The sequence below is a fragment of the Palaemon carinicauda genome, chromosome 5 (assembly GCF_036898095.1).
Source record: "Palaemon carinicauda isolate YSFRI2023 chromosome 5, ASM3689809v2, whole genome shotgun sequence".
In the NCBI taxonomy this organism is placed as follows: domain Eukaryota; kingdom Metazoa; phylum Arthropoda; class Malacostraca; order Decapoda; family Palaemonidae; genus Palaemon; species Palaemon carinicauda.
Window position 1 is genome coordinate 166,287,281 of NC_090729.1, and position 27,500 is coordinate 166,314,780.

The 27,500-nt window shown below is 40.4% G+C and overlaps 2 protein-coding genes across 4 annotated transcripts in view; both read right to left on the reverse strand.

The window, feature by feature from the left end:
- The window catches only part of LOC137641579 (XK-related protein 4-like), a 134,514-nt gene that overhangs the window by 72,537 nt on the left and 34,477 nt on the right, over positions 1-27,500 (reverse strand). Inside the window, exon 2 of one of the 3 annotated variants that reach the window (XM_068374283.1) lies at positions 8,908-8,944. The exons of 1 other annotated variant lie outside the window; for it this stretch is intronic. The gene's annotated coding sequence lies outside the window, so the exon portion shown is untranslated. Of the gene's footprint in view, positions 1-6,852; positions 6,890-8,907; positions 8,945-27,500 lie in introns of those variants that run through there. One more of the 3 variants, XM_068374284.1, reaches the window with a different exon arrangement.
- Positions 21,292-27,500, reverse strand: part of LOC137641253 (serine-rich adhesin for platelets-like) — an 8,541-nt gene continuing 2,332 nt past the window's right edge. The window contains exon 1 of the mRNA XM_068373684.1: positions 21,292-27,500. This exon is cut by the window's right edge and continues 2,332 nt beyond it. Coding sequence (XP_068229785.1) covers positions 21,292-27,500 — 6,209 coding nt within the window.

Below are 27,500 nucleotides of genomic sequence, written 5' to 3' on the forward strand. Positions count from 1 at the left end.
TTCCATAGAAGTAGTAGTAGTAGTATCTTCTACTACCTCTCGCCTAGTGCTACACAGTATAACGCTCTCACCAAAAAGCATACACCAAGGAGACTGATCTCTAATACCTTGTGTTACTACATCCATGACGAGATCAAATAGGTAAGGGCTCAATGCAGACCCCTGATGTAGTCCCACATTTACTGGGAAACTTTCTGTTAGGCCTATACTGCTCTTAACATTTGCTTCTGTCCTTTCATACATATCTTGGGTGATTCTTACGTATTTCTCAAGGACTCCCTTTTCTCTCATACATCTCCCCAGCTCCTGACGTGGTACTCGATCATATGCCTCCTCTATGTCAATAAAGACCATATGTAATCCTCTCTGTTTCTCCCGATGTTTTTCTATCGTCTGCCTCAAATATTGCTTCTACAGTCCCTCTTCCAGGCATAAATCCAAATTGTTCCTCACCCGTTGTTGTTTCATCCCCGAGTCTCTTCTCAATGATCTTCTCCCATATTTTCATAGTATGGCTTATCAGCTTTATGCCTCTGTAGTTAACACATTCCTGGATGTCTCCCTTCCCCTTATAGATGGGAATGATTAGGCTTCTTCTCCATTCCTCAGGCATCTTTTCATGATTGAAGATCTTCTGCGTCAGGTCCCACAAGATATGTATGCCTTCCTCTCCAAGACTCTTCCATACCTCTACTGGTATATTATCCGGTCCTGCAGCTTTACGATTTTCCATCTCCTTTACTGCTTGTTCTACTTCTCTTTTAGTCACTCCTATGGTAACTGCCTTATTTGGGAGTCCATCTTCAAATACTGTTCTTGGGTTCTCCTCATTCAATAGTCCTTCAAAATAAGTTTCCCACCTTCTTTTAATTTCATTCTCTTCTTCTAGAACTATACCATTGCTATTATTTGCCTCATCTGTGTCTTGGAGAGGAAGGCATACATATCTTGTGGGACCTGATGTAAAAGATCTTCAATCAGGAAAAGATGCCAGAGTAATGAAGAAGAAGCCTAATCATTCCCATCTATATGGGGAAGGGAGACATCCAGGAATGTGGCAACTACAGATGTATAAAGTTGATAAGCCATACAATAAAAATATGGGAGAAGATCATTGAGGAGAGACTCAGAGATGAAACAACAATTGGTGAGGAACAATTTGGATTCATGCCTGGAAGAGGGACTGTAGAAGCAATATTTGCTTTGAGGCAGATGATAGAAAAACATCAGGGGAAACAGAGAGGATTACATATGGTCTTTATTGACATGGAGAAGGCATACGATCGAGTACCACGTCAGGAGCTGTAGCGATGTATGAGAGAAAAGGGAGTCCCTGAGAAATACGTAAGAATCACCCAAGATATGTATGAAAGGACAGAAGCAAATGTTAAGAGCAGTATAAGCCTAACAGAAAGTTTCCCAGTAAATGTGGGACTACATCAGGGGTCTGCCTTGAGCCCTTACCTATTTGATCTGGTCATGCATGTAGTAACACAAGGTATTAGAGATCAGTCTCCTTGGTGTATGCTTTTTGGTGATGGTGTTATACTGTGTAGCACTAGGCGAGAGGTAGTAGAAGAGAAATTGGAGGAGTGGAGAAGAGAAATGGAAAATAGAGGATTGAAGATCAGCATGTACCAACAGTGTGTCACACAATTGTACATAATTCCTTTTGTATATATTATGCTTGTATCTTCGCTCTTCCATCGCACTAAAAAGAACCAGAATAAACATGTCTGCGTGTCACCTATGTAACACTGTCATTTTCTCGAACATGTAATTTCCTGTTGCCTTGAGGTTTTGTATATAAAGGAGAGTGTTCCATAATAAATTAACTCAGTTGATTGCATCCTGCCTTTGAATTCACAACCTTCTCTCTGCACCGTCACAAGCAGGAAAAAGACAGAGTACTTGAGATTGAAAAATGGCAAGAATGGGGAAGTTAGTTTACAAGGAGAGAGATTGAAAAGAGTTGAAAATTTCAAGTATGTAGGATCAACAGTTGCAGAGGATGGTGATCTTGGGGCAGAAATAAACCACAGAATAAAAGCAGGATGAAAGAATTGGAAAAAAAAGTGCGTGGAGTACTATGTGACAAGAAAATAGGCGTAAGTTGAAAGGTAAAGTACACAGGACCGTTGTGAGACTGGCAATTATGTATGGAGTGGAGACATGGGCAATAAAGACGACAGAAGAGAAGAAACTGGATGTGGCAAAAATGAGAGCGTTGAGATGGATGTGTGGGGTGACAAGAAGAGATGTGATACGGAATGAGGTAATTAGGGGTACCACAGCAGTTAGAAAACTATCATATAAGATCCAAGAAAGTAAACTGAGGTGGTATGGTCATGTTATGAGAAGAGATGAACAGTATATTGGGAGGAGGGTGATGGAAATACAGGTACAGGGAATGAGAAGGAGAGGGACACCAAAGCGAAGGTGGATGGACTCTATCAAGGATGACCTTCGATCAAAGGGATTAACCGGTGATGAAGTGTGAGACAAAGGCAGATGGAGAATGCTGGCCAGAAACATCGACCCCACATCTTCTTCTTCTTCTTTGTCTGCATAGAAGTGGGAAAAGGTGCAGAAAAAGAAGAAGAAGAGGAATAAGCAAACATTCTCTATTCCGCAAAGATGGCATTCTAGATTATTTCCACAGTAAAGAAGATGAAAAATAGTAAAGCTGCAGGACCGGATAATATACCAGTAGAGGTATGGAAGAGTCTTGGAGAGGAAAGCATACATATCTTGTGGGACCTGACGCAGAAGATCTTCAATCAGGAAAAGATGCCAAAGGATTGGAGAAGAAGCCTAATCATTCCCATCTATAGGGGGAAGGGAGACATCCCGGAATGTGTTAACTACAGAGGCATAAAGTTGATAAGCCATACTATGAAAATATGGGAGAAGATCATTGAGAAGAGATTCAGAGATGAAACATCAATTGGTGAAGAACAATTTGGATTCATGCCTGGAAGAGGGACTGTAAAAGCAATATTTGCTTTGAGGCAGACGATACAAAAACATCGGGAGAAACAGAAAGGATTAAATATGGTCTTTATTGACATGGATAAGGCATACGATCGAGTACCACGTCAGGAGCTGTAGCGATGTATGAGAGAAAAGGGAGTCCCTGAGAAATACGTAAGAATCACCCAAGATATGTGTGAGAGGGCAAAGGCAAATGTTAAGAGCAGTATAGGCCTAGCAGAAGGTTTCCCAGTAAATGTGGGACTACATCAGGGGTCTGCATTGAGCCCTTATCACTTTGATCTGGTTATGGACATAGTAACACAAGGTATTAGAAATCAGTCTCCTTGGTGTATGCTTTTTGGTGATGATGTTATACTGTGTAGCACTAAGCGAGAGGTAGTAGAAGAGAAACTGGAGGAGTGGAGAAAAGAAATGGAAAATTGAGGACTGAAGATCAGCAGGAAAAAGACAGAGTATTTGAGACTGAAAAATGGGGAAAATGGGGAAGTTAGTTTATAAGGAGAGCAACGGAAAATGGTGTATGCTTTTTGCAGATGATGTTATACTGCGTAGCACTAGGCGAGAGGTAGTAGAAGAGAAACTGGAGGAGTGGAGAAGGGAAATGGAAAATAGGGGATTGAAGATCAGCAGCAAAAAGACAGAGTATTCGGGATTGAAAAATGGCGAGAATGGGGAAGTTAGTTTACAAGGAGAGAGATTGAAGAGAGTTGAAAATTTCAGGTATTTAGGATCAACAGTTACAGAGGATGGTGATCTGGGGGCAGAAATGAACCACAGAATACAAGCAGGATGGAAGAATTGGAAAAAAGTGCATGGAGTACTATGCGACAGGAGAATAGGGGTTAAGTTTAAAGGTAAAGTAAACAGGACAGTTGTGAGACCGACAATGATGTATGGAGCGGAGACGTGGGCAATAAAAAAGACAGAAGAGAAGAAGATGGATGTGGCAGAGATGGATGTGTGGGGTGAAAAAAAAGAGATAAGATACAGAATGAGGTAATTAGGGGTACCACAGGAGTTAGAAAACTATCAGATAAGATCCAAGAAAGTAGACTGAGGTGGTACGGTCATGTCATGAGAAGAGATGAACAGTATATTGGGAGGAGAGTAATGGAAATGGAGGTAAAGAGAACAAGCAGGAGAGGGAGACCAAAGCGAAGGTGTCCAGGATGACCTTCGATCAAAGGGATTAACCGGTGATGAGGTGTGGGACAGATTTAAATGGAGAAAGCTGACCAGAAACATCAACCCCACATAGAAGTGGGAAAAGATGTAGACAAAGAAGGAGAAGGAGAGAGACTGAAGAGTTGAAATTTTCAGGTATTTAGGATCAACAGTTGCAGAGGATGGTGATCTGGGGGCAAAGATAAACTACAGAATACAAGCAGGATGGAAGAATTGGAAAAAAAGTGTGTGGAGTACTATGGGACAGGAAAATAGGGGTTAAGTTGAAAGGTAAAGTACACAGGACCGTTGTGAGACCGGCAATGATGTATGAAGCGAAGACGTGGGCGATAAAGAAGACAGAAGAGAAGAAACTGGATGTGGCAGAGATGAAAATGTTGAGATGTATGTGTGGGGTGATAAGATGATATAAGATACGGAATGAAGTAATTAGGGTTACCACAGCAGTTAGAAAACTATTGTATAAGATCCAAGAAAGTAGACTGAGGTGGTATGGTCATGTCATGAGAAGAAATGAACAGTATATTAAGAGGAGAGTGATGGAAATGGAGGTAGAGGGAATGAGAAGGAGAGGGGGACCAAAGCGAAGGTGGGTGCACTGTATCAAGGATGACCTTCGATCAAAGGGATTAACCGGTGATGAGGTGTGGGACAGAGGTAGATGGAGAAAGCTAACCAGAAAAATCGACCCCACATAAAAGTGGGAAAAGATGTAGACAGAGAAGAAGAAGAAAAAGAAGTGTGGGACAGAGGTAGATGGAGAAACCTGACCAGAAACATTGACCCCACATAGAAGTGGGAAAAGATGCAGACAAAGAAGAAGAAGACTACTATGCTGCTTTCTGAAAATAATTCAGATATCCAACCATATGTCCACCTGAAAAAGACCTTGTACAGGAAGATCTTTACCAAGGAACACAGCATAATGGAATAATCAAAGCTTCTTCCTTCTGTAAAGCTGGTATTCTAGATTAAATCCATAGGGGTACTTCTTCTTCATCTTTGTCTGCATCTTTTTCCACTTTTATGTGGAGTCCATGTTTCTGGTCAGCGTTCTCCATCTACCTCTGTCCCACACTTCACCAGTTAACCCCTTTGATCAAGGGTCATCCTTGATACATTCCATCACCCTTCCGTTTGGTCTCCCTCTCCTTCTCATTCCCTGTATCATTTCCATCACTATCCTCCCAATATACTGTTCATTTCTTCTCATGCCATGACCATACCACCTGTCTCCTTTCTTGTATCTTCTCTGGTAGTTTTCCAACTCCTGTGGTAACCCTAATCATTTCATTCCGTATCTTATCTTTTCTTATCACCAGACACATCCATCTCAACATTCTCATCTCTGCCACATCCAGTTTCTTCTCTTCTGTCTTCTTTATTGCCCACGTCTCCGCTCCATACATCATTGCCGGTCTCACAACTGTCCTGTGTACTTTACCTTTCAACTTAACCCCTATTTTCCTATCACAGAGTACTCCACACATTTTTTTCCAATTCTTCCATCCTGCTTGTATTCTGTGGTTTATTTCTGCCCCTAGATCACCATCCTCTGACACTTTTGATCCTCTGCAACTGTTGACTCCATTTGTAGCATATTCCTTAGATATCAAAAACATATTACTGATGCTGCTTACTAAAAGGCATCAGTCTTGTTCGTTCTACCTTGTCCAACTGATGAAGAAACAGTACAAGTGAATCTTCATCAAGCAACAAAGCATACCAGAGCAAATCAGATTACTTCCGTCTGGTTACTCCATTTGTAGACTATCCCCTAGGTATCAAAAATAGATTACTATTGATCCTTACTAGAAGAAGTTAGACTTGCTCCTTCTAACTTGTCCAACTGATGAAGAAACAGTACAAGTGAATCTTAATCAAGCAACAAAGCATACCAGAGCAAGTCAGATTTCTTCCCTCTGGTTAATCCATTTGTAAACTATCCCCTAGGTATCAAAAATAGATTACTATTGATGTTTACTAGAAGAAGTCAGACTTGCTCCTTCTGCCTTGTCCACCTGATGAAGAAACAGTACAAGTGAATCTTCATCAAGCAACAAAGCATACCAGAGCAAGTCAATTTATTCCCTCTGGTTACTCCATTAGTAGACTATCCCCTAGGTATCAAAAATAGATTACTGCTGCTGCTTACTAGAAGAAGTCAGACTTGCTCCTTATGCCCCGTCCACCTGATGAAAAAACAGTACAAGTGAATCTTCATCAAGCAACAAAGCATACCAGAGCAAGTCAGATTTCTTCCCTCTGGTTACTCCATTAGTAGACTATCCCCTAGGTATCAAAAATAGATTACTGCCACTGCTTACTAGAAGAAGTCAGGCTTGCTCTTTCGCCTTGTCCACCTGATGAAGAAACAGTACAAGTGAATCTTCATCAAGCAACAAAGCATACCAGAGCAAGTCAAATTTCTTCCCTCTGGTTACTCCATTTGTAGACTATCCCCTAGGTATCAAAAATAGATTACTGCCGCTGCTTACTAGAAGAAGTCAGACTTGCTCCTTATGCCCCGTCCACCTGATGAAGAAACAGTACAAGTGAATCTTCATCAAGCAACAAAGCATACCAGAGCAAGTCAGATTTCTTCCCTCTGGTTACTCCATTTGTAGACTATCCCCTAGGTATCAAAAATAGATTACTACCGCTGCTTACTAGAAGAAGTCAGAATTGCTCCTTATGCCCCGTCCACCTGATGAAGAAAAAGTACAAGTGAATCTTCATCAAGCAACAAAGCATACCAGAGCAAGTCAGATTTCTTCCCTCTGGTTACTCCATTTGTAGACTATCCCCTAGGTATCAAAAATAGATTACTGCCACTGCTTACTAGAAGAAGTCAGACTTTCTCCTTCTGCCTTGTCCACCTGATGAAGAAACAGTACAAGTGAATCTTCATCAAGCAACAAAGCATACCAGTGCATGTCAGATTTTTCATTCTGGTTACTCTATTTAAGACTATCCCCTATATATCAAAAATAGACTACTATTGATGTTTACTAGAAGAAGTCAGACTTTCTCCTTCTTCCTTGTCCACCTGATGAAGAAACAGTACAAGTGAATCTTCATCAAGCAACAAAGCATACCAGAGCAGGTCAGATTTCTTCCCTCTGGTTACTCCATTTGTAGACTATCCCCTAGGTATCAAAAATAGATTACTGCCGCTGCTTACTAGAAGAAGTCAGACTTGTTCCTTCTGCCTTGTCCACCTGATGAAGAAAAGTACAAGTGAATCTTCATCAAGCAACAAAGCATACCAGAGCAAGTCAGATTTCTTCCCTCTGGTTACTCCATTTGTAGACTATCCCCTAGGTATCAAAAATAGATTACTATTGATGCTTACTAGAAGAAGTCAGACTTGCTCCTTCTGCCTTGTCCACCTGATGAAGAAACAGTACAAGTGAATCTTCATCAAGCAACAAAGCATACCAGAGCAAGTCAGATTTCTTCCCTCTGGTTACTCCATTAGTAGACTATCCCCTGGGTATCAAAAATAGATTACTGCCGCTGCTTACTAGAAGAAGTCAGACTTGCTCCTTCTGCCCCGTCCACCTGATGAAGAAAAAGTACAAGTGAATCTTCATCAAGCAACAAAGCATACCAGAGCAAGTCAGATTTCTTCCCTCTGGTTACTCCATTTGTAGACTATCCCCTAGGTATCAAAAATAGATTACTGCCGCTGCTTACTAGAAGAAGTCAGACTTGCTCCTTCTGCCTTGTCCACCTGATGAAGAAACAGTACAAGTGAATCTTCATCAAGCAACAAAGCATACCAGAGCAAGTCAGATTTCTTCCCTCTGGTTACTCCACTTGTCGACTATCCCCTAGGTATAAAAAATAGATTACTATTGATGCTTACTAGAAGAAGTCAGACTTGCTCCTTTGCCCCGTCCACCTGATGAAGAAAAGTACAAGTGAATCTTCATCAAGCAACAAAGCATACAGAGCAAGTCAGATTTCTTCCCTCTGGTTACTCCATTTGTAGACTATCCACTAGGTATCAAAAATAGATTACTGCCATGCTTACTAGAAGAAGTCAGACTTCTCCTTCTGCCTTGTCCACCTGATGAAGAAACAGTACAAGTGAATCTTCATCAAGCAACAAAGCATACCAGAGCAAGTCAGATTTTTCCCTCTGGTTACTCCATTTGTAGACTATCCCCTAGGTATCAAAAATAGATTACTATTGATGTTTACTAGAAGAAGTCAGACTTGCTCCTTCTGCCTTGTCCACCTGATGAAGAAACAGTACAAGTGAATCTTCATCAAGCAACAAAGCATACCAGAGCAAGTCAGATTTCTTCCCTCTGGTTACTCCATTTGTAGACTATCCCCTAGGTATCAAAAATAGATTACTGCCGCTGCTTACTAGAAGAAGTCAGGCTTGCTCCTTCTGCCTTGTCCACCTGATGAAGAAAAGTACAAGTGAATCTTCATCAAGCAACAAAGCATACCAGAGCAAGTCAGATTTCTTCCCTCTGGTTACTCCATTTGTAGACTATCCCCTAGGTATCAAAAATAGATTACTGCCGCTGCTTACTAGAAGAAGTCAGACTTGCTCCTTATGCCCCGTCCACCTGATGAAGAAACAGTACAAGTGAATCTTCATCAAGCAACAAAGCATACCAGAGCAAGTCAGATTTCTTCCCTCTGGTTACTCCATTTGTAGACTATCCCCTAGGTATCAAAAATAGATTACTACCGACTGCTTACTAGAAGAAGTCAGAATTGCTCCTTATGCCCCGTCCACCTGATGAAGAAAAAGTACAAGTGAATCTTCATCAAGCAACAAAGCATACAAGAGCAAGTCAGATTTCTTCCCTCTGGTTACTCCATTTGTAGACTATCCCCTAGGTATCAAAAATAGATTACTGCCACTGCTTACTAGAAGAAGTCAGACTTTCTCCTTCTGCCTTGTCCACCTGATGAAGAAACAGTACAAGTGAATCTTCATCAAGCAACAAAGCATACCAGTGCATGTCAGATTTTTTCATTCTGGTTACTCTATTTAAGACTATCCCCTATGTATCAAAAATAGACTACTATTGATGTTTACTAGAAGAAGTCAGACTTTCTCCTTCTTCCTTGTCCACCTGATGAAGAAACAGTACAAGTGAATCTTCATCAAGCAACAAAGCATACCAGAGCAGGTCAGATTTCTTCCCTCTGGTTACTCCATTTGTAGACTATCCCCTAGGTATCAAAAATAGATTACTGCCGCTGCTTACTAGAAGAAGTCAGACTTGTTCCTTCTGCCTTGTCCACCTGATGAAGAAACAGTACAAGTGAATCTTCATCAAGCAACAAAGCATACCAGAGCAAGTCAGATTTCTTCCCTCTGGTTACTCCACTTGTCGACTATCCCCTAGGTATAAAAAATAGATTACTATTGATGCTTACTAGAAGAAGTCAGACTTTCTCCTTCTTCCTTGTCCACCTGATAAAGACACAGTACAAGTGAATCTTCATCAAGCAACAAAGCAAAACAGAGCAAGTCAGATTTCTTCCCTCTGGTTACTCCATTTGTACACTATCCACTAGGTATCAAAAATAGATTACTGCCGATGCTTACTAGAAGAAGTCAGACTTCCTCCTTCTGTTTTGTCCACCTGATGAAGAAACAGTACAAGTGAATCTTCATCAAGCAACAAAGCATACCAGAGCAAGTCAGATTTCTTCCCTCTGGTTACTCCATTTGTAGACTATCCCCTAGGAATCAAAAATAGATTACTGCCGCTGCTTACTAGAAGTCAGACTTGCTCCTTCTGCCTTGTCCACCTGATGAAGAAACAGTGCAAGTGAATCTACATCAAACAACAAAGCATACCAGAGCAAGTCAGATTTCTTCCCTCTGGTTACTCCATTTTTAGACTATCCCTAGGTATCAAAAATAGATTACTGCCGCTGCTTACTAGAAGTCAGACTTGCTCCTTCTGCCTTGTCCACCTGATGAAGAAACAGTACAAGTGAATCTTCATCAAGCAACAAAGCATACCAGAGCAAGTCAGTTTTCTTCCCTCTGGGTACTCCACTTGTCGACTATCCCCTCGGTATAAAAAATAGATTACTATTGATGCTTACTAGAAGAAGTCAGACTTGCTCCTTCTGCCTTGTCCACCTGATGAAGAAACAGTACAAGTGAATCTTCATCAAGCAACAAAGCATACCAGAGCAAGTCAGATTTCTTCCCTCTGGTTACTCCATTTGTACTATCCCCTAGGTATCAAAAAATAGATTACTGCCGATGCTTACTAGAAGAAGTCAGACTTGCTCCTTCTGCCTTGTCCACCTGATGAAGAAACAGTACAAGTGAATCTTCATCAAGCAACAAAGCATACCAGAGCAGTCAGATTTCTTCCCTCTGGTTACTCCATTTGTAGACTATCCCCTAGGTATCAAAAATAGATTACTATTGATGTTTACTAGAAGAAGTCAGACTTGCTCCTTCTGCCTTGTCCACCTGATGAAGAAAGTACAAGTGAATCTTCATCAAGCAACAAAGCATACCAGAGCAAGTCAGATTTCTTCCCTCTGGTTACTCCATTTGTAGACTATCCCCTGGGTATCAAAAATAGATTACTATTGATGCTTACTAGAAGAAGTCAGACTTGCTCCTTCTGCCTTGTCCACCTGATGAAGAAACAGTACAAGTGAATCTTCATCAAGCAACAAAGCATACCAGAGCAAGTCAGATTTCTTCCCTCTGGTTACTCCATTTGTAGACTATCCCCTGGTATCAAAAATAGATTACTGCCGCTGCTTACTAGAAGAAGTCAGACTTGCTCCTTATGCCCCGTCCACCTGATGAAGAAACAGTACAAGTGAATCTTCATCAAGCAACAAAGCATACCAGAGCAAGTCAGATTTCTTCCCTCTGGTTACTCCATTTGTAGACTATCCCCTAGGTATCAAAAATAGATTACTGCCGCTACTTACTAGAAGAAGTCAGACTTGCTCCTTATGCCCCGTCCACCTGATGAAGAAACAGTACAAGTGAATCTTCATCAAGCAACAAAGCATACCAGAGCAAGTCAGATTTCTTCCCTCTGGTTACTCCATTTGTAGACTATCCCCTAGGTATCAAAAATAGATTACTGCCGCTGCTTACTAGAAGAAGTCAGACTTGCTCCTTCTGCCTTGTCCACCTGATGAAGAAACAGTACAAGTGAATCTTCATCAAGCAACAAAGCATACCAGAGCAAGTCAGATTTCTTCCCTCTGGTTACTCCATTTGTAGACTATCCCCTAGGTATCAAAAATAGATTACTATTGATGCTTACTAGAAGAAGTCAGACTTTCTCCTTCTGCCTTGTCCACCTGATGAAGAAACAGTACAAGTGAATCTTCATCAAGCAACAAAGCATACCAGAGCATGTCAGATTTTTCCCTCTGGTTACTCCATTTGTAGACTATCCCCTAGGTATCAAAAATAGACTACTATTGATGTTTACTAGAAGAAGTCAGACTTTCTCCTTCTTCCTTGTCCACCTGATGAAGAAACAGTACAAGTGAATCTTCATCAAGCAACAAAGCATACCAGAGCATGTCAGATTTCTTCCCTCTGGTTACTCCATTTGTAGACTATCCCCTAGGTATCAAAAATAGATTACTGTCGCTGCTTACTAGAAGAAGTCAGACTTGCTCCTTCTGCCTTGTCCACCTGATGAAGAAACAGTACAAGTGAATCTTCATCAAGCAACAAAGCATACCAGAGCAAGTCAGATTTCTTCCCTCTGGGTACTCCACTTGTCGACTATCACTTCGGTATAAAAAATAGATTACTATTGATGCTTACTAGAAGAAGTCAGACTTTCTCCTTCTTCCTTGTCCACCTGATGAAGAAAACAGTACAAGTGAATCTTCATCAAGCAACAAAGCATACCAGAGCATGTCAGACTATCCCCTAAGGTATCAAAAATAGATTACTGCCGCTGCTTACCGAAGAAGCCAGACTTGCTCCTTCTGCCTTGTCCACCTGATGAAGAAACAGTACAAGTGAATCTTCATCAAGCAACAAAGCATACCAGAGCAAGTCAGATTTCTTCCCTCTGGGTACTCCACTTGTCTACTATCCTCTCGGTATAAAAAATAGATTACTATTGATGCTTACTAGAAGAAGTCAGACTTTCTCCTTCTTCCTTGTCCACCTGATAAAGAAACAGTACAAGTGAATCTTCATCAAGCAACAAAGCATAAACAGAGCAAGTCAATTTTTTTCCCTCTGGTTACTCCATTTGTAGACTATCCACTAGGTACCATAAATAGATTACTGCCGACGCTTACTAGAAGAAGTCAGACTTGCTCCTTCTGCCTTGTCCACCTGATGAAGAAACAGTACAAGTGAATCTTCATCAAGCAACAAAGCATACCAGAGCAAGTCAGATTTCTTCCCTCTGGGTACTCCACTTGTCGACTATCCCCTCGGTATAAAAAATAGATTACTATTGATGCTTACTAGAAGAAGTCAGACTTTCTACTTCTTTCTTGTCCACCTGATAAAGAAACAGTACAAGTGAATCTTCATCAAGCAACAAACCATACCAGAGCAAGTCAGATTTCTTCCTCTGGTTACTTGATTTGTAGACTATCCCCTAGGAATCAAAAATAGATTACTGCCGCTTTACTAGAAGTCAGACTTGCTCCTTCTGCCTTGTCCACCTGATAAAGAAACAGTACAAGTGAATCTTCATCAAGCAACAAAGCATACCAGAGCAAGTCAGATTTCTTCCCTCTGGGTACTCCACTTGTCGACTATCCCCTCGGTATAAAAAATAGATTACTATTGATGCTTACTAGAAGAAGTCAGACTTGCTCCTTCTGCCTTGTCCACCTGATGAAGAAACAGTACAAGTGAATCTTCATCAAGCAACAAAGCATACCAGAGCAAGTCAGATTTCTTCCCTCTGGGTACTCCATTTGTCGACTATTCCCTCGGTATAAAAATAGATTACTATTGATTCTTAAGAAGAAGTCAGACTTGCTCCTTCTGCCTTTTCCACCTGATGAAGAAACAGTACAAGTGAATCTTCATCAAGCAACAAAGCATACCAGAGCAAGTCAGATTTCTTCCCTCTGGTTACTCCATTTGTAGACTATCCCCTAGGTATCAAAAATAGATTACTATTGATGCTTACTAGAAGAAGTCAGACTTGCTCCTTCTGCCTTGTCCACCTGATGAAGAAACAGTACAAGTGAATCTTCATCAAGCAACAAAGCATACCAGAGCAAGTCAGATTTCTTCCCTCTGGTTACTCCATTGTAGACTATCCCCTGGGTATCAAAAATAGATTACTGCCGCTGCTTACTAGAAGAAGTCAGATTTGCTCCTTATGCCCCGTCAACCTGATGAAGAAAAAGTACAAGTGAATCTTCATCAAGCAACAAAGCATACCAGAGCTAGTCAGATTTCTTCCCTCTGGTTACTCCATTTGTAGACTATCCCCTAGGTATCAAAAATAGATTACTATTGATGTTTACTAAAGAAGTCAGACTTGCTCCTTCTTCCTTGTCCACCTGATGAAGAAACAGTACAAGTGAATCTTCATCAAGCAACAAAGCATACCAGAGCAAGTCAGATTTCTTCCCTCTGGTTACTCCACTTGTCGACTATCCCCTCGGTATCAAAAATAGATTACTATTGATGCTTACTAGAAGAAGTCAGACTTGCTCCTTCTGCCTTGTCCACCTGATGAAGAAACAGTACAAGTGAATCTTCATCAAGCAACAAAGCATACCAGAGCATGTCAGATTTCTTCCCTCTGGTTACTCCATTTGTAGACTATCCCCTAGGTATCAAAAATAGATTACTATTGATGCTTACTAGAAGAAGTCAGACTTGCTCCTTCTGCCTTGTCCACCTGATGAAGAAACAGTACAAGTGAATCTTCATCAAGCAACAAAGCATACCAGAGCAAGTCAGATTTCTTCCCTCTGGTTACTCCACTTTGTCGACTATCCCCTCGGTATAAAAAATAGATTACTATTGATGCTTACTAGAAGAAGTCAGACTTGCTCCTTCTGCCTTGTCCACCTGATGAAGAAACAGTACAAGTGAATCTTCATCAAGCAACAAAGCATACCAGAGCAAGTCAGATTTCTTCCCTCTGGGTACTCCACTTTCGACTATCCCCTAGGTATAAAAAATAGATTACTATTGATGCTTACTAGAAGAAGTCAGACTTGCTCCTTCTTCCTTGTCCACCTGATGAAGAAACAGTACAAGTGAATCTTCATCAAGCAACAAAGCATACCAGAGCAAGTCAGATTTCTTCCCTCTGGTTACTCCATTTGTAGACTATCCCCTAGTATCAAAAATAGATTACTATTGATGCTTACTAGAAGAAGTCAGACTTGCTCCTTCTGCCTTGTCCACCTGATGAAGAAACAGTACAAGTGAATCTTCATCAAGCAACAAAGCATACCAGAGCATGTCAGATTTCTTCCCTCTGGTTACTCCATTTGTAAACTATCCCCTAGGTATCAAAATAGATTACTGCCGATGCTTACTAGAAGAAGTCAGACTTGCTCCTTCTGCCTTGTCCACCTGATGAAGAAACAGTACAAGTGAATCTTCATCAAGCAACAAAGCATACCAGAGCAAGTCAGATTTCTTCCCTCTGGTTACTCCATTGTAGACTATCCCTCGGTATAAAAAAGATTACTATTGATGCTTACTAGAAGAAGTCAGACTTGCTCCTTCTGCCTTGTCCACCTGATGAAGAAACAGTACAAGTGAATCTTCATCAAGCAACAAAGCATACCAGAGCAAGTCAGATTTCTTCCCTCTGGTTACTCCATTTGTAGACTATCCCCTAGGTATCAAAAATAGATTACTGCCACTGCTTACTAGAAGAAGTCAGACTTGCTCCTTCTGCCTTGTCCACCTGATGAAGAAACAGTACAAGTGAATCTTCATCAAGCAACAAAGCATACCAGAGCAGTCAGATTTCTTCCCTCTGGTTACTCCATTTGTAGACTATCCCCTAGGTATCAAAAATAGATTACTGATGCTTACTAGAAGAGTCAGACTTGCTCCTTCTGCCTTGTCCACCTGATGAAGAAACAGTACAAGTGAATCTTCATCAAGCAACAAAGCATACCAGAGCAAGTCAGATTTCTTCCCTCTGGTTACTCCATTTGTAGACTATCCCCTAGGTATCAAAAATAGATTACTGCCGCTGCTTACTAAAAGTCAGACTTGCTCCTTCTGCCTTGTCCACCTGATGAAGAAACAGTACAAGTGAATCTTCATCAAGCAACAAAGCATACCAGAGCAAGTCAGATTTCTTCCCTCTGGTTACTCCATTTGTAGACTATCCCCTAGGTATCAAAAATAGATTACTATGATGCTTACTAGAAGAAGTCAGACTTGCTCCTTCTGCCTTGTCCACCTGATGAAGAAACAGTACAAGTGAATCTTCATCAAGCAACAAAGCATACCAGAGCAAGTCAGATTTCTTCCCTCTGGTTACTCCATTTGTAGACTATCCCCTAGGTATCAAAAATAGATTACTGCCGCTGCTTACTAGAAAGTCAGACTTGCTCCTTCTGCCTTGTCCACCTGATGAAGAAACAGTACAAGTGAATCTTCATCAAGCAACAAAGCATACCAGAGCAAGTCAGATTTCTTCCCTCTGGGTACTCCACTTGTAGACTATCCCCTCGGTATAAAAAATAGATTACTATTGATGCTTACTAGAAGAAGTCAGACTTGCTCCTTCTGCCTTGTCCACCTGATGAAGAAACAGTACAAGTGAATCTTCATCAAGCAACAAAGCATACCAGAGCATGTCAGATTTCTTCCCTCTGGTTACTCCATTTGTAACTATCCCCTAGGTATCAAAAATAGATTACTGCCGATGCTTACTAGAAGAAGTCAGACTTGCTCCTTCTGCCTTGTCCACCTGATGAAGAAACAGTACAAGTGAATCTTCATCAAGCAACAAAGCATACCAGAGCAAGTCAGATTTCTTCCCTCTGGGTACTCCATTGTCGACTATCCTCTCGGTATAAAAAAGATTACTATTGATGCTTACTAGAAGAAGTCAGACTTGCTCCTTCTTCCTTGTCCACCTGATGAAGAAACAGTACAAGTGAATCTTCATCAAGCAACAAAGCATCCAGAGCAAGTCAGATTTCTTCCCTCTGGTTACTCCATTTGTAGACTATCCCCTAGGTATCAAAAATAGATTACTGCCGCTGCTTACTAGAAGAAGTCAGACTTGCTCCTTCTGCCTTGTCCACCTGATGAAGAAACAGTACAAGTGAATCTTCATCAAGCAACAAAGCATACCAGAGCAAGTCAGATTTCTTCCCTCTGGGTACTCCACTTGTAGACTATCCCCTCGGTATAAAAAATAGATTACTATTGATGCTTACTAGAAGAAGTCAGACTTGCTCCTTCTGCCTTGTCCACCTGATGAAGAAACAGTACAAGTGAATCTTCATCAAGCAACAAAGCATACCAGAGCAAGTCAGATTTCTTCCCTCTGGTTACTCCATTTGTAGACTATCCCCTAGGTATCAAAAATAGATTACTGCCGCTGCTTACTAGAAGAAGTCAGACTTGCTCCTTCTGCCTTGTCCACCTGATGAAGAAACAGTACAAGTGAATCTTCATCAAGCAACAAAGCATACCAGAGCAAGTCAGATTTCTTCCCTCTGGTTACTCCATTTGTAGACTATCCCCTAGGTATCAAAAATAGATTACTATTGATGCTTACTAGAAGAAGTCAGACTTGCTCCTTCTGCCTTGTCCACCTGATGAAGAAACAGTACAAGTGAATCTTCATCAAGCAACAAAGCATACCAGAGCAAGTCAGATTTCTTCCCTCTGGTTACTCCATTTGTAGACTATCCCCTAGGTATCAAAAATAGATTACTGCCGCTGCTTACTAAAAGTCAGACTTGCTCCTTCTGCCTTGTCCACCTGATGAAGAAACAGTACAAGTGAATCTTCATCAAGCAACAAAGCATACCAGAGCAAGTCAGATTTCTTCCCTCTGGGTACTCCACTTGTCGACTATCCCCTCGGTATAAAAAATAGATTACTATTGATGCTTACTAGAAAGTCAGACTTGCTCCTTCTGCCTTGTCCACCTGATGAAGAAACAGTACAAGTGAATCTTCATCAAGCAACAAAGCATACCAGAGCAAGTCAGATTTCTTCCCTCTGGTTACTCCATTTGTAGACTATCCCCTAGGTATCAAAAATAGATTACTGCCATGCTTACTAGAAGAAGTCAGACTTGCTCCTTCTGCCTTGTCCACCTGATGAAGAAACAGTACAAGTGAATCTTCATCAAGCAACAAAGCATACCAGAGCAAGTCAGATTTCTTCCCTCTGGTTACTCCATTTGTAGACTATCCCCTAGGTATCAAAAATAGATTACTGCCGCTGCTTACTAGAAAAGTCAGACTTGCTCCTTCTGCCTTGTCCACCTGATGAAGAAACAGTACAAGTGAATCTTCATCAAGCAACAAAGCATACCAGAGCAAGTCAGATTTCTTCCCTCTGGGTTACTCCACTTGTAGACTATCCCCTCGGTATCAAAAATAGATTACTGATGCTTACTAGAAGAAGTCAGACTTGCTCCTTCTGCCTTGTCCACCTGATGAAGAAACAGTACAAGTGAATCTTCATCAAGCAACAAAGCATACCAGAGCAAGTCAAATTTCTTCCCTCTGGTTACTCCATTTGTAGACTATCCCCTAGGTATCAAAAATAGATTACTGCCGATGCTTACTAGAAGAAGTCAGACTTGCTCCTTCTGCCTTGTCCACCTGATGAAGAAACAGTACAAGTGAATCTTCATCAAGCAACAAAGCATACCAGAGCAAGTCAGATTTCTTCCCTCTGGTTACTCCATTTGTAGACTATCCCCTAGGTATCAAAAATAGATTACTGATGCTTACTAGAAGAAGTCAGACTTGCTCCTTCTGCCTTGTCCACCTGATGAAGAAACAGTACAAGTGAATCTTCATCAAGCAACAAAGCATACCAGAGCAAGTCAGATTTCTTCCCTCTGGTTACTCCATTTGTAGACTATCCCCTAGGTATCAAAAATAGATTACTATTGATGCTTACTAGAAGAAGTCAGACTTGCTCCTTCTGCCTTGTCCACCTGATGAAGAAACAGTACAAGTGAATCTTCATCAAGCAACAAAGCATACCAGAGCAAGTCAGATTTCTTCCCTCTGGTTACTCCATTGTAGACTATCCCCTAGGTATCAAAAATAGATTACTGCCGCTGCTTACTAGAAGAAGTCAGACTTGCTCCTTCTGCCTTGTCCACCTGATGAAGAAACAGTACAAGTGAATCTTCATCAAGCAACAAAGCATACCAGAGCATGTCAGATTTCTTCCCTCTGGTTACTCCATTTGTAGACTATCCCCTAGGTATCAATAATAGATTACTGCCGCTGCTTACTAGAAGAAGTCAGACTTGCTCCTTCTGCCTTGTCCACCTGATGAAGAAACAGTACAAGTGAATCTTCATCAAGCAACAAAGCATACCAGAGCAAGTCAGATTTCTTCCCTCTGGGTACTCCATTGTCGACTATCCCCTCGGTATAAAAAATAGATTATTATTGATGCTTACTAGAGGAAGTCAGACTTCTCCTTCTGCCTTGTCCACCTGATGAAGAAACAGTACAAGTGAATCTTCATCAAACAACAAAGCATACCAGAGCAAGTCAAATTTCTTCCCTCTGGTTACACCATTTGTAGACTATCCCCTAGGTATCAAAAATAGATTACTGCCGATGCTTACTAGAAGAAGTCAGACATCCTCCTTCTGCTTTGTCCACCTGATGAAGAAACAGTACAAGTGAATCTTCATCAAGCAACAAAGCATACCAGAGCAAGTCAGATTTCTTCCCTCTGGTTACTCCATTTGTAGACTATCCCCTAGGTATCAAAAATAGATTACTGCCGATGCTTACTAGAAGAAGTCAGACTTGCTCCTTCTGCCTTGTCCACCTGATGAAGAAACAGTACAAGTGAATCTTCATCAAGCAACAAAGCATACCAGAGCAAGTCAGAATTTCTTCCCTCTGGTTACTCCATTTGTAGACTATCCCCTAGGTATCAAAAATAGATTACTGCCGATGCTTACTAGAAGAAGTCAGACATCCTCCTTCTGCTTTGTCCACCTGATGAAGAAACAGTACAAGTGAATCTTCATCAAGCAACAAAGCATACCAGAGCAAGTCAGATTTCTTCCCTCTGGTTACTCCATTTGTAGACTATCCCCTATGTATCAAAAATAGATTACTGCCGCTGCTTACTAGAAAGTCAGACTTGCTCCTTCTGCCTTGTCCACCTGATGAAGAAACAGTACAAGTGAATCTTCATCAAGCAACAAAGCATACCAGAGCAAGTCAGATTTCTTCCCTCTGGTTACTCCATTTGTAGACTATCCCCTAGGTATCAAAAATAGATTACTGCCGCTGCTTACTAGAAAGTCAGACTTGCTCCTTCTGCCTTGTCCACCTGATGAAGAAACAGTACAAGTGAATCTTCATCAAGCAACAAAGCATACCAGAGCAAGTCAGATTTCTTCCCTCTGGTTACTCCATTTGTAGACTATCCCCTAGGTATCAAAAATAGATTACTGCCGCTGCTTACTAGAAGAAGTCAGACTTGCTCCTTCTGCCTTGTCCACCTGATGAAGAAACAGTACAAGTGAATCTTCATCAAGCAACAAAGCATACCAGAGCAAGTCAGATTTCTTCCCTCTGGTTACTCCATTTGTAGACTATCCCCTAGGTATCAAAAATAGATTACTGCCGATGCTTACTAGAGAAGTCAGACTTGCTCCTTCTGCCTTGTCCACCTGATGAAGAAACAGTACAAGTGAATCTTCATCAAGCAACAAAGCATACCAGAGCAAGTCAGATTTCTTCCCTCTGGTTACTCCATTTGTAGACTATCCCCTAGGTATCAAAAATAGATTACTGCCGATGCTTACTAGAAGAAGTCAGACTTGCTCCTTCTGCCTTGTCCACCTGATGAAGAAACAGTACAAGTGAATCTTCATCAAGCAACAAAGCATACCAGAGCAAGTCAGATTTCTTCCCTCTGGTTACTCCATTTGTAGACTATCCCCTAGGTATCAAAAATAGATTACTGCCGCTGCTTACTAAAAGTCAGACTTGCTCCTTCTGCCTTGTCCACCTGATGAAGAAACAGTACAAGTGAATCTTCATCAAGCAACAAAGCATACCAGAGCAAGTCAGATTTCTTCCCTCTGGTTACTCCATTTGTAGACTATCCCCTAGGTATCAAAAATAGATTACTGCCGCTGCTTACTAGAAGAAGTCAGACTTGCTCCTTCTGCCTTGTCCACCTGATGAAGAAACAGTACAAGTGAATCTTCATCAAGCAACAAAGCATACCAGAGCAAGTCAGATTTCTTCCCTCTGGTTACTCCATTGTGACTATCCCCTAGGTATCAAAAATAGATTACTGCCGATGCTTACTAGAAGAAGTCAGACTTGCTCCTTCTGCTTGTCCACCTGATGAAGAAACAGTACAAGTGAATCTTCATCAAGCAACAAAGCATACCAGAGCAAGTCAGATTTCTTCCCTCTGGTTACTCCACTTGTAGACTATCCCCTAGGTATCAAAAATAGATTACTGCCGACGCTTACTAGAAGAAGTCAGACTTGCTCCTTCTGCCTTGTCCACCTGATGAAGAAATCAAAGATGGTGAGGAAATCAATGAGGAAAAACTCAAAGACGAAAAAATAAAATAAGGTGAATATGAAAATGATGATGATGATTAATAAGAAATCGATGATGATGATGATGAAAAAGAACAACTCAAAGATGATGATGATGAAATAGATGATGATAAAGAAGAACTTAAAAAGTATGATGATGAAATCAATGATAATAAGGAAGAACTCAAAAATAATGATGAAGAAATCAAAGATGAAAAATGAAGAAATGTTAGAAGGGGCCCCTATTAAAAACATATCACTAACTTCTCTTATTTTCTGAGTTACGAAATAATCACCATCATCTAAATCTTCATTAACATCACTCACACTATCAGTATCTTGCTTTTCACCAGTTTTATAACTTCCTACAGTCTATTTGACACCTTTTTTCTCTTCACTATTTGCTCTATGTCTTTCGTAAATTTCATCCATCGAATCTCTTCCTTCCTCCTCCTTTCTGTTGACTGTCAATGGAGGTACCTTATTCTTCTCTATCTTCGTTTCAAGTTCCTCGATTCTTTTCTTCAGATATCTTATTTCGGCGTTATCTTCGCTTCTAATAACACGCATTTCAACATTCAGTTGTTCTCCAAAGACTCGAAGACGGCCTTCCATGTCCTCAATTCTAAGATTCTGATTAGTGACACAGTTTACCAGGAAGTCAATTTTTTGTCTCTGGTCCGAAACTTCCATGTTCATTTCTACATTTTGTTCTTCCTGTGTAGACAAACAATTTACAAAGTTTACAATTCGCTCATTTTGAGCACTCATTCGCTTTGTGAGAGAAGAGAGTTTTCTTTCGCCATCCATTTCGTCCCTCAATGCAGCCTGCAAGTTTTCAATAGAGCATTCAGGTTCTATTCCGAAATATTTGCTAAAGTTATTCAAGATTTTTTTTAAGTGTCCTTTGGCATCCTTCTTGAGCACTTTATTGATGATGAATGCGACGGAAAATGCATCTGTGGACGGATAGCTTGGTCCTCCGAGGTAAATTTGCGGAGCATACCATGGATGCCGTCTTCTTTGTCGAAGTAACTTTCTCTTTTCTGAAACTGACAGTGTTGCTGTAGGAAAAGTTATTTTACCTATTCTCGTCATGAGGCCAAAATCAATAATCGTCACCTTTGGTCCTTCGTCTGTTATGTCAATCATTATATTATTCAAATAAAGGTCATTGTGACATAAACCGCTTTGATGGAAGTCGTTAATAATCTTGCAGATCTCCAACAGCACTGTTAGCCTCTCTGTTACAGTGGGTTGGTAGTCGATTACCCAATCCTTCAGAGTCATCTCATGACGAGTCATGATGATGCCGAAGACCTTTTTTAGGACGATACCAGTCACTCTCGGCACTGCTGTATGCTGTAGCCTCACCATATGTTTAACCTCTGATAAAAAGGGTCTCTTAAAGAATGTCTCTTCTGTTATTTTGATGCACATGGGATTACGACTTGATTCTCCGAAGGCATAAACTTGACCGTATGCCCCATCACCCAGCAACTCTCCCAGATCAGGTAGTATACTTTCCCAGTCATGCACGGTAATTCCGTAGTCTCTCCAATCTGGTTGGCTCCCCATTGAGGTCAAGACAACCGAGTAATTCTCCTCCGAAGAAGATGAATTAAAAGGAAGCAAACTTGAAGATGAAGTCAATGAACGCGAAAAAGGCGATAAAGACAAAGAACTCGTAGATGAAGAACTTGATGATGAAGAAATCGATGGTGATGAAGAAAAACGCAAAGATGAAGAAGAAGAACTCAAAGATGGTAATGGAGAAATCAAAGATGGTGAAGAAATCAATGAGGTAGAACTCAAAGACGACGAATAAGAAGAACTTGGAAAGTATGATGATGAAATTGATGATGATAAAGAAGAACTCAAAGACGATGATGAAGAAAACAAAGATGAATAAGAAATCGATAATGATGAAGAACTCAATGATGATGATGATGAAATCGATGATGGAGGAGAACTCAAAGACGATGATGAAGAAATAGATGATGGAGGAGAACTCAAAGATGATGATGAAAAAATAGATGATGGAGGAGGACTCAAAGATGATGATGAAGAAATAGATGATGGAGGAGAACTCAAAGATGATGATGAAGAAATAGATGATGGAGGAGAACTCAAAGATGATGATGATGAAATCGATGATGGAGGAGAACTCAAAGATGATGATGAAGAAATAGATGATGGAGGAAAACTCAAAGATGATGATGAAGAAATAGATGATGGAGGAGAACTCAAAGATGATGATGAAGAAATAGATGATGGAGGAGAACTCAAAGATGATGATGAAGAAATAGATGATGGAGGAGAACTCAAAGATGATGATGAAGAAATAGATGATGGAGGAGAACTCAAAGATGATGATGAAGAAATAGATGATGGAGGAGAACTCAAAGATGATGATGAAGAAATAGATGATAATGGAGAAATCGGAAAAGTTTCATAACTTCCTACCGTCTTTTTGACACCTTTTACCTCTTCAATTTCATCCTTCGAATCTCTTCCTTCCTCTTCCTTTCGGTTAACTGTCAATGGAGGTACGTTATTCTTCTCTATCTTCGTTTCCAGTTCCTCGATTCTTTTCTTCAGATATCTTATTTCGGCGTTATCTTCGCTTCTAATAACACACATTTCAACATTCAGTTGTTCTTCAAAGACTCGAAGACGGCCTTCCATGTCCTCAATTCTAACCTTCTGGTTATTCAAAGACTTTACAAGGAAGTCAATTTTTTGTCTCTGGGCCGAAACTTCCATGTTTAATTCTAAATTTTGCTCTTCCTGCGTAGACAAACAATTTACAAAGTTTACAATTCGCTCATTTTGAGCATTCATTCGCTTTGTGAGAGAAGAGAGTTTTCTTTCGTCATCCATTTCGTCCCTCAATGCAGCCTGCAAGTTTTCAATAGAGCATTCAGGTTCTATTCCGAAATATTTGTTAAAGTTATTCAAGATTTTTTTTAAGTGTCCTTTGGCATCCTTATTGAGCACTTTATTGATGATGAATGCGATGGAAAATGCATCTGTGGATGGATAGCTTGGTCCTCCGAGGTAAATTTGCGGAGCATACCATGGATGCCGTCTTCTTTGTCGAAGTAACTTTCTCTTTTCTGAAAATGACAGTGTTGCTGTAGGAAAAGTTATTTTACCTATTCTCGTCATGAGGCCAAAATCAATAATCGTCACCTTTGGTCCTTCGTCTGTTATATCAATCATTATATTATTCAAATAAAGGTCATTGTGACATAAACCGCTTTGATGGAAGTCGTTAATAATCTTGCAGATCTCCAACAGCACTGTCAGCCTCTCTGTTACGGTGGGTTGGTAGTCGATTACCCAATCCTTCAGAGTCATCTCATGACGAGTCATGATGATGCCGAAGACCTTTTTTAGGACGATACCAGTCACTCTCGGCACTGCTGTATGCTGTAGCCTCACCATATGTTTAACCTCTGATAAAAAGGGTCTCTTAAAGAATGTCTCTTCTGTTATTTTGATGCACATGGGATTACGACTTGATTCTCCGAAGGCATAAACTTGACCGTATGCCCCATCACCCAGCAACTCTCCCAGATCAGGTAGTATACTTTCCCAGTCATGCACGGTAATTCCATAGTCTCTCCAATCTGGTTGGCTCCCCATTGAGGTCAAGACAACCGAGTAATTCTCCTCCGAAGAAGATGAATTAAAAGGAAGCAAACTTGAAGATGAAGTCAATGAACGCGAAAAAGGCGATAAAGACAAAGAACTCATAGATGAAGAACTTGATGATGAAGAAATCGATGGTGATGAAGAAAAACGCAAAGATGAAGAAGAAGAACTCAAAGATGGTAATGGAGAAATCAAAGATGGTGAAGAAATCAATGAGGAAGAACTCAAAGACGACGAATAAGAAGAACTTGGAAAGTATGATGATGAAATTGATGATGATGAAATCGATGATGGAGGAGAACTCAAAGACGATGATGAAGAAATAGATGATGGAGGAGAACTCAAAGATGATGATGAAGAAATAGATGATGGAGGAGAACTCAAAGATGATGATGAAGAAATAGATGATGGAGGAGAACTCAAAGATGATGATGAAGAAATAGATGATAATGGAGAAATCGGAAAAGTTTCATAACTTCCTACCGTCTTTTTGACACCTTTTACCTCTTCAATTTCATCCTTCGAATCTCTTCCTTCCTCTTCCTTTCGGTTAACTGTCAATGGAGGTACGTTATTCTTCTCTATCTTCGTTTCCAGTTCCTCGATTCTTTTCTTCAGATATCTTATTTCGGCGTTATCTTCGCTTCTAATAACACACATTTCAACATTCAGTTGTTCTTCAAAGACTCGAAGACGGCCTTCCATGTCCTCAATTCTAACCTTCTGGTTATTCAAAGACTTTACAAGGAAGTCAATTTTTTGTCTCTGGGCCGAAACTTCCATGTTCAATTCTAAATTTTGCTCTTCCTGCGTAGACAAACAATTTACAAAGTTTACAATTCGCTCATTTTGAGCACTCATTCGCTTTGTGAGAGAAGAGAGTTTTCTTTCGTCATCCATTTCGTCCCTCAATGCAGCCTGCAAGTTTTCAATAGAGCATTCAGGTTCTATTCCGAAATATTTGTTAAAGTTATTCAAGATTTTTTTTAAGTGTCCTTTGGCATCCTTATTGAGCACTTTATTGATGATGAATGCGATGGAAAATGCATCTGTGGATGGATAGCTTGGTCCTCCGAGGTAAATTTGCGGAGCATACCATGGATGCCGTCTTCTTTGTCGAAGTAACTTTCTCTTTTCTGAAAATGACAGTGTTGCTGTAGGAAAAGTTATTTTACCTATTCTCGTCATGAGGCCAAAATCAATAATCGTCACCTTTGGTCCTTCGTCTGTTATATCAATCATTATATTATTCAAATAAAGGTCATTGTGACATAAACCGCTTTGATGGAAGTCGTTAATAATCTTGCAGATCTCCAACAGCACTGTCAGCCTCTCTGTTACGGTGGGTTGGTAGTCGATTACCCAATCCTTCAGAGTCATCTCATGACGAGTCATGATGATGCCGAAGACCTTTTTTAGGACGATACCAGTCACTCTCGGCACTGCTGTATGCTGTAGCCTCACCATATGTTTAACCTCTGATAAAAAGGGTCTCTTAAAGAATGTCTCTTCTGTTATTTTGATGCACATGGGATTACGACTTGATTCTCCGAAGGCATAAACTTGACCGTATGCCCCATCACCCCGCAACTCTCCCAGATCAGGTAGTATACTTTCCCAGTCATGCACGGTAATTCCATAGTCTCTCCAATCTGGTTGGCTCCCCATTGAGGTCAAGACAACCGAGTAATTCTCCTCCGAAGAAGATGAATTAAAAGGAAGCAAACTTGAAGATGAAGTCAATGAACGCGAAAAAGGCGATAAAGACAAAGAACTCATAGATGAAGAACTTGATGATGAAGAAATCGATGGTGATGAAGAAAAACGCAAAGATGAAGAAGAACTCAAAGATGGTAATGGAGAAATCAAAGATGGTGAAGAAATCAATGAGGAAGAACTCAAAGACGACGAATAAGAAGAACTTGGAAAGTATGATGATGAAATTGATGATGATAAAGAAGAACTCAAAGACGATGATGAAGAAAGCAAAGATGAATAAGAAATCGATAATGATGAACTCAATGATGATGATGATGAAATCGATGATGGAGGAGAACTCAAAGACGATGATGAAGAAATAGATGATGGAGGAGAACTCAAAGATAATGATGAAGAAATAGATGATGGAGGAGACCTCAAAGATGATGATGAAGAAATAGATGATGGAGGAGAACTCAAAGATGATGATGAAGAAATAGATGATGGAGGAGAACTCAAAGATGATGATGATGAAATCGATGATGGAGGAGAACTCAAAGATGATGATGAAGAAATAGATGATGGAGGAGAACTCAAAGATGATGATGAAGAAATAGATGATGGAGGAGAACTCAAAGATGATGATGAAGAAATAGATGATGGAGGAGAACTCAAAGATGATGATGAAGAAATGGATGATGGAGGAGAACTCAAAGATGATGATGAAGAAATAGATGATAATGGAGAAATCGGAAAAGTTTCATAACTTCCCACCGTCTTTTTGACACCTTTTACCTCTTCAATTTCATCCTTCGAATCTCTTCCTTCCTCTTCCTTTCGGTTAACTGTCAATGGAGGTACGTTATTCTTCTCTATCTTCATTTCCAGTTCCTCGATTCGTTTCTTCAGATATCTTATTTCGGCGTTATCTTCGCTTCTAATAACACACATTTCAACATTCAGTTGTTCTTCAAAGACTCGAAGACGGCCTTCCATGTCCTCAATTCTAACCTTCTGGTTATTCAAAGACTTTACAAGGAAGTCAATTTTTTGTCTCTGGGCCGAAACTTCCATGTTCAATTCTAAATTTTGCTCTTCCTGCGTAGACAAACAATTTACAAAGTTTACAATTCGCTCATTTTGAGCACTCATTCGCTTTGTGAGAGAAGAGAGTTTTCTTTCGTCATCCATTTCGTCCCTCAATGCAGCCTGCAAGTTTTCAA